This window comes from Gossypium arboreum, chromosome 7, assembly GCF_025698485.1.
Source record: "Gossypium arboreum isolate Shixiya-1 chromosome 7, ASM2569848v2, whole genome shotgun sequence".
NCBI lineage: Eukaryota > Viridiplantae > Streptophyta > Magnoliopsida > Malvales > Malvaceae > Gossypium > Gossypium arboreum.
The window spans coordinates 70,986,515-70,994,382 of NC_069076.1; the positions used below are offsets into that span (position 1 = coordinate 70,986,515).

General features: G+C 34.6%; 1 protein-coding gene across 2 annotated transcripts; it reads left to right on the forward strand.

The window, feature by feature from the left end:
- The first annotated feature begins 957 nt into the window (after window positions 1-957).
- Window positions 958-6,745, forward strand: LOC108489905 (NAD-dependent malic enzyme 2, mitochondrial-like). 2 transcript variants are annotated; one of them, XR_001866186.2, is made up of 20 exons: window positions 958-1,368; window positions 1,558-1,654; window positions 1,804-1,922; window positions 2,017-2,184; window positions 2,270-2,398; window positions 2,541-2,601; window positions 2,739-2,842; window positions 2,924-3,007; window positions 3,131-3,237; window positions 3,347-3,446; window positions 3,803-3,910; window positions 4,049-4,114; window positions 4,272-4,344; window positions 4,439-4,525; window positions 4,671-4,725; window positions 4,815-4,886; window positions 5,432-5,494; window positions 5,845-5,959; window positions 6,111-6,244; window positions 6,331-6,745. XR_001866186.2 is itself a non-coding variant. In XM_017794675.2 (19 exons), the coding sequence occupies exons 1-19, from the start codon at window positions 1,237-1,239 to the stop codon at window positions 6,180-6,182; spliced, it is 1,812 nt and encodes a 603-aa protein (XP_017650164.1). In that variant the 5' UTR covers window positions 958-1,236; the 3' UTR covers window positions 6,183-6,745. The 2 variants fall into 2 exon arrangements, 1 of the variants encoding a protein (XP_017650164.1); XM_017794675.2 differs by having other exon boundaries at window positions 6,111-6,745.
- Window positions 6,746-7,868: the final 1,123 nt, after the last annotated feature.

Genomic DNA, 7,868 nt, shown 5'->3' on the forward strand with positions numbered 1-7,868 from the left:
GAGTGTGTGAAATGGATAGGACTTGACCCCTTTTATAGTACCAATTCTTTAAGTAAAATAGAATTCTTTTGGAATGTAAACTCTTGATTTGAAGTGTTCCACAAAAATTAAACTCTTTAATTTAATATTTATCTTTTATCAATTTAATTAATTATAGATAAAATAATCATTTAATATTGTCACTTAATTATTTTAATATATATTTTTATTATTTATTAATTAATTTAAATTAATTAAAAATAATTATGATATAATATATGATGACATCATTTTTATTCATAATAATTTCAATTTAAAGAATGATATGTTTTGTAATTAATTCAAAAATTTCATCTACAAAACCATCACGAAAACATTGATGAAAAGAAATAAGTGCTTGAGATTATGAGTAAGTTAAATTAAAATAAAGTAAGAATACTTTTATGATATAATTTTTTCTTATTTTCCATTTCGAAGAAAATCATTAATGATCTAAAGAATATTTTTACCAACAACTATAAAAAAGTTACATGTTTTAAAAAATCAAAATTTACGTAAAACTAAATTAAAGATGAATTTAAATAAATAATATATTTATTTACTATTAATATAAAATAACAATAACAATAAAATTAAATATTATAACAATAGAAAAATAAACTACCCAATCACTCATTTAAATCCCTTTTAATTTATCAAAAGTTATATCTTTCAAATGTACAACAGCAAAATAATAGTTTTACACGTGGCAAAGATCAAAAGGGAAAGTTCCTAAGACACACTGAAAGCATCAAATCATTATTATCTTCCCAAATATACCCTCGTTGCCCGTGGGCAACCAATCCCCTTCAAATTTCAATCACTATCACCCATCCACTGACCAAACCACATTCTCTTCGCTGCCCGCACGTCCCGGGCATCTTCAGACACTTTCTTTCCCAAACATCTTCAACTGTTTTGTCCCTTTCAGACGTATTTAATACTACCGTAGACCAGCGAAAATCGTCAACAATGACAATAAATAAATAAATTAAAGTTAATTCCTTTAAGCTTTTTTACTATATATTGAAACCAAACGCACGTTTTCACACCAATTCTACCAGTCCTTCGTGTTCTTTTTTTCCTAAAATATTTGCGGCAACATGTTAAGACAGTAGTACTACCACTAAGAGCGACTGTTGTGTTTTTAACTGAAGTTGTGTTGTTGTCTCCTTTTTACTCAGTGGTGGTCTTCGATCTGGAAATCTAGGGCACGGAATGTGGAACCTGACGCGATTTGCATCGTCGAGGTTGAGCCGCACACGACGGTTGTTCTCGTCGGTGATTCCTGGTCCTTGTATTGTTCACAAGCGTGGAACAGATATTCTTCATGATCCTTGGTTTAATAAGGTTGGCTTAGTTTTCTTACTATGATATTTGACTAACCTGTTTGCACTTTGAAGTAGTGATTTTTCTGCTTACTGAGAATGAATTTTATTTTGACTCGGAAATTTATTTTTTTAGATCGTGCTTTTGAAACGTAAGCTCCGAATTACCGTCGATACGAAAACGTTTGACTTTTTTTCCCCTTAAGTGCAGGATACTGGCTTTCCCTTAACAGAAAGAGATCGACTTGGGCTCCGTGGTCTCCTTCCGCCACGTGTGATATCATTCGAACAGCAATATGATCGTTTCAGTAAGTTTGTTTTCCAAATTAGGTATATTATATGTATAACTTACTAAAATCGTATGGTTGTGTATTTGCCTTTTAGGAGATTTTTACCAAGTTGTTGATCTTGGTCTCTAACAATAGCCTTGATTTTGACTGTGTTTTTTAATTGGTAGTGGAATCATATCACTCCTTGGAAAAAAATACTAAGGGCCAACCTGATAGTGTTGTTGCATTAGCCAAATGGAGGATCTTAAATAGATTGCATGACAGGAATGAAACACTATACTACAGAGTAAGTTGGTTGATTGTTTCAATTTATGGCATTTACACAAATTTTTTTACTTCTCATATCATTTAAAGTTTTTCTGCTTTGCTTTTTGCTTCAGGTCCTTATGGACAACATCAAAGATTTTGCACCTATAATTTATACGCCGACTGTGGGGCTAGTATGTCAAAACTACTCTGGATTGTTTAGACGCCCACGTGGTATGTATTTCAGTGCGAAGGATAAAGGAGAGATGATGTCTATGATATATAATTGGCCAGCTCAACATGTAAGTTTTGGATCTTAAGAGTGTCAAAGATTGTATGTCATATGCCTTTTGTTCATTTATGTTATGTTGAATTCCGGTCTCGCAGGTTGATATGATAGTCCTGACTGATGGCAGTCGTATTCTTGGCCTTGGTGACCTTGGAGTTCAGGGTATTGGAATACCAATTGGAAAACTTGATATGTATGTTGCTGCTGCTGGTATCAACCCACAACGTGTAAGAACTATTATCTCTCTTTTCTTTCTTCCTCCTTCCAGCCTGTTTATTTTCAGGCAGGTAAATGTCTGTTGTTTACGACTCTACCTGTACATTCTTGCGTTTAACCTCAATTGTTCAATCAATTTTCTTTCACTGACAGGTGCTCCCTGTTATGCTTGATGTTGGTACTAACAATCAGAAGCTACTTGAAGACCGGCTTTGTAAGTATATGATGTACTTTAATTACTTGTTCTTAAGAAGTTGTTACCTTTGCAGAGTGGACTGTATGATATGCTTGCATATGATTTTATTTCCTGACAGGTTGGGCTGATGTCAACATTTTTCTTTGGCTTGACAGATTTAGGATTAAGACAACCTAGGTTAGAAGGGGAAGAATATCTAGAAATTGTTGATGAGTTCATGGAAGCAGTTTTCACTCGTTGGCCTAAGGCTATTGTGCAGGTTTATTTCTTTCAGAGGGGAGAGCTTTGTATTATTACTTGTTCATACCGAGTTTACTTATTTGACGGTTATACCATTTAGTTTGAAGATTTTCAAATGAAGTGGGCCTTTGAAACCTTGGACCGCTATCGGAAAAAGTTTTGCATGTTTAATGATGACATACAGGTGAACATTTGGTGCAGCTACTTGCTACTTTTATGAACTATTGTCTAGTATAATACAGATTGCTATGGAATCACTTCGAATGCCATCATTATTAAAAAGTTTTGCCGACTCAATGTCTTGCAGGGAACTGCTGGAGTTGCGCTTGCTGGATTGTTAGGAACTGTAAGAGCACAAGGTCGAACATTGGCTGACTTTCCAGACCAGAGAATAGTTGTGGTGGGAGCTGGGAGGTACTGACTTAGCTTATAGATAACAGCTTGGCCTTCAGTCTTTCACCATAAGATTTTGTGCCCATTCTTGGCTTTACTTCTCATATCCACCTTTCTGTCTGTCTTCCAGTGCAGGGCTTGGTGTCCTTAGCATGGCTGTGCAAGCTGTTGCAAGAATGACAGGAAAAAATGAAACTGCTGCACAAAACTTTTTCCTACTTGATAAAGATGTATGTTTATGCTTCCACTATAGTACTCTTCATTCCATTTGTGCCAGGTATTTCATACCTTGATATGTAATATATCCTTTCTATGTCTGATAAATATGAGGTTTATATGCACAGAACACGCAAAAAAGTTTTACTTGAAAATGGTTTAAGGGCTTTTATATGATTTACATCATTCATAGTTTCGTTTTTTTGTCTCTCTAAAATATTGTTATTTCTTATGAGAAAATGATTATGGTTTGATACTGGGAACCTAGATACTCTCATTCTAGTTATATGTGAGATTGACCATCTAGTAATTTTTAATTTCATTCTCCACATGGTGGGTAATGCTTCAAATATTGTTGTTGCCGGTTTAGGGTCTCATCACTAAAGAGAGGAAGAATCTTGATCCAGCGGCTGCTCCATTTGCTAAGGATCCAGGACAGATAGTGGGACTTAGAGAGGGGGCTTCTCTACTTGAAGTGGTAAGTCCAATGGCAGGGCTTGAGGGGCTGCCATAAAAGTGCCAGGCTGGTGTCTATGAAATTGTGCTAAGAACAAAAGAAGCTAGTGCAGAATTTGCATATGTAAGAACTAATTGCTGTAAAATTAATTTTATCCAGGTTAAAAAGGTCAAACCTGATGTGCTTCTTGGTTTGTCTGGAGTTGGCGGTGTGTTCAGTGAAGAGGTGGAAGTTCATACTTTTCAAATTATTTCTATCTCATATATAGTCACTAACGGTTATTTTGTTGTTCAGAGTAGTTTATGCATCCTTTTATGTTCTAATTGCTGCTTGCGTTGTGCATTGTTTCGAGTTCCTCACTAGTGTCTTAGCACAAAAACAGGTGCTCAAGGCTTTGCGTGAATCTGGTTCAACTAGACCTGCTATTTTTGCAATGTCAAATCCCACCATGAATGGTTTGTTTTTTAACCCGTCATGCATATTTGGATATTTTCCCCCTTAAAACTAGATGTTTTATTTTAATATTCTGTTTGCATTCCCATTGGACAGCTGAATGCACTGCAGCAGATGCTTTTAAGCATGCTGGAGAAAACATAGTGTTCGCCAGTGGAAGCCCTTTCGAAAATGTCAATCTTGGTATTTTCCATACTAGTTGAAGTTCATCTTGTTTGAAAGATTTTGCATCATAAATTTACAAGAATTTAGTGCTTCTTTCCTGCATGTGAATCCGGTTTTTAAGTTTTGGTTATTACATCTTTGATAAGCATTTGCTTGCTGACAGGTAATGGAAAAGTGGGCTATGTAAATCAAGCAAATAACATGTACCTGTTCCCAGGGTATGTGTTGTTTTTGCAGTTCGTTATTATTCTTTTCTTAACATACTTAGAACTTGCTCAGATTTAACTAATGTTGCTTTTTAATCCAGGATTGGTTTGGGAAGTTTGGTCTCAGGTGCTCGCTTTATAACTGATGGAATGTTGCAAGCTGCTGCTGAATGGTATGAATATGAGTATTATCATATAGTTCCTATTATTCTTGTTTTCTCTCTCTTCCAATAATTCTTAAAGCCTGAATTCACAGTGTAGAATGTTTGGAAAACTACGCTCTTATTATTTCTAGTATGCTATAATGTATTCATTGAGTATATATATAAATAAAAAGCGTTTGAATGGACCAAGACTACAAGAAAAGCACCTGATAGAACAAGTCTACTTGCTATCCGCTTGGTCACAAATCGAAAACCGTTCTCTATAAGCACGAGAAAATCTGTTTACATTGGGACCTTTCTCAGACCCTACTTATAACGGGAGGCTATAATTTCTTAGTGATGCAAAACTTGGACCCTAAAAGGAGTGAAATGCTGGTGTAGGCCTTTGTATCCCTATGTTATTGTGTGCACTATTGAAGTTTTGGTTGCATAAACTTTATTAGACACTGATTACAATAACCTTTTTGCGCTTCACATGAGTATGAACACAACGGGTCCTATAATTCTTGTGTCGCTTGTGATTTTAATTGAAGCATGTGATGCTATCTTTGCAGCCTTGCATCTTATATGAGTGATGAAGAAATTCAGAAGGGCATCTTGTATCCATCTATCGACAGGTAATATTGTCTACATTCACCTGTGACTTTTCCTTGTTGTCTAAAGTGGTATCGTAAACGTTAGTTCAATAGACACCCAATCATAAACAATTTATGATTTAGCAGGGCATTTTTTCAATACATCATTTGCCTGTCACAATAGATGTAGATTTTTTAGCTTACTTGTCACGTTAGTATTGCTCCGATTATATTGCATGTATGAATGAAGCACTCATGACCATTGGAGATTATTGGGAGGATCTATGGTTTTAAGAATACAACATCACCTTTTCTTTTCCCCTTTAATTTCTAATGCTCTTCTTCTTCTTATTCATCATGAAGAAGTTAATTATGCTTTGTGCACAATGCAGTATTCGGCATATTACAGCCGAGGTCGGAGCATCTGTTCTGCGAGCTGCTGTTGCGGAAGAACTGGCGGAAGGGCATGGAGACGTGGGTCCTAAAGAATTGGCTCATATGTCGAAAGTAAGATATCAAACTTATTACACCTTTACCTTTTTCTAGTCCCCTCAGTAAAGCATTTTCATGGTAAATATTCACATTTTAGTAACCCTAAGGTAAAAAAATTACAACTTAAATCTTTATCATCTAAATTTTATAACTTAAATGGGTGCAGGAGGAGACGGTGGGATACGTATTTCGAAATATGTGGTACCCCATTTACAGTCCACTTGTTCAGGAAAAGTAGGCTTCCATTTTATTATCTCTCACAATTGGGAAATGGAGGCCATTTCTATGTGGACCGAGGAGGTACGGCCCCTCAAACTAGAGCTGCGACGCGTGTTAACTTCCTCCTTTTGTTTACTATTAATTTTATCTTCTTCTTTTTTTCTCAGATAAATAAAATTGAATTATTAATCATTAAGAGTTCAATACCGTCTATTGAACCAAGACAGAAGATTTATGTTGATCTCCAATTCAACCCTTTGTAAAAATAATTTACTTTTTAAATCTGGAGTTGCAGCAAATATATTATCCATCGTTTTTCTTCCTTTTGTAACCCCTAACGCAAGCATTTTGCAACAAATATGGGTCAAGAATGACCTTTTCTCCAATTGGGAGGAAGCCGCGTTCGTCAAATTTTGTAAAATTAAATGTTTCTGATGATACAGACTTGATGAGCAGATTGGGCTCAATATTTCGATTTCCATTTTCATATTCTGAATTTCTCTTCCAGTGTAAAATGAATGCTGAAATTCGATTTTAGACGAGTTATTATTGTTTCAACTCTAGAAGTTGGATGCCACAAAAGATTTTAATCTTTACATATACCATTCATGGATAAATTTGATTACAAAATATTTGGAAATTTCATCCATTTTTTTTTTGTGCTTTATTTAAATTATGGAAATTTAGGGAACCAGCAAAAGAGTTACAATAATAAACAAACTCTGAAATTTTGAAACTTGAATCAAGTGAAGTAGACGAACTTTTATTACACAAACAGGTAAGCAAAGAAAAAAAAACCAGCAAAAGAGTTACAATAATAAAGAAACTGAAATTTTGAAACTTGAATCAAGTGAAGTAGACGAACTTTTATTACACAAACAGATAAGCAAAGAAAAAAATAATAGAAAAATAGAACACAAGTTATTATTTTGATCCCTTTATTAAAAAATAAACAGATTAATTCTTATAGGCTAGATTGATTCTTATAGGCTAGATGAATGAGCAAAATAGTTTATTAAAATTGTTTTATCAAAAGCTTATTTTGGTGTTTTATATATAAGGCAGTAATTGTGATGCTGATTGTATTTTGGGTTTTGTTTTGTTCAAAATCCTGTGAAAGCTTAGGTATGCCAAACTCAATTCTGACATTTTTGTGGAGATGTTTAAAAGAAAAGGCTAGAGTTTAAGATCAGATTGGTTTTAAAAGAGTGGTTACCTTGAACCGAAAATATAATCCAACAGGAGAAGGTTAGGCAACTAGATTAAATAATGGAACAATATTGTGGTCGGGTAATCTCTTGGTCCTCCGTTAGCACTTGTGGATTCAAACCCTAAATCCTAAACCTAAATATATTATTGCTATGGGCGCATGTACAATTACAGGAGGGATGTTTAGTATTGATTCTTATAGCACTGTTCGGGGGTTGATAAGATAATTCTTGTCTTGTAGATGTTTATTTGCGTTCTATCGAACTAAACTAAGAGCACTTTCTTATCATAATAAATAAGACTGTAAAAAAGAAGATTTAGGTTTAGGGTTTAGGGTCAATAATATAGAAGTATAAGTTGCCAAAATGAAAAAAAATGGTTTAGGGTTTAAGATTTCCAAGGTTTAACCAAGGATTAGCTCAGGACCCTACTACTTGTTGTATTTGGTTTAGTATTGCTACCACGCGTGACTCTCGAAGTTAAATACCATTGGATG

Bases quoted from the DNA above. Each gene is read 5' to 3' on its own strand.
- LOC108489905 (XM_017794675.2), top strand. From the start codon at position 1,237: ATGTGGAACCTGACGCGATTTGCATCGTCGAGGTTGAGCCGCACACGA. The intron at 4,345-4,438 runs GTTTGTTTTTTA...CCCATTGGACAG, and splicing joins GTCAAATCCCACCATGAATG to CTGAATGCACTGCAGCAGAT. The intron at 4,726-4,814 runs GTATGTGTTGTT...TTTTTAATCCAG, and splicing joins AACATGTACCTGTTCCCAGG to GATTGGTTTGGGAAGTTTGG.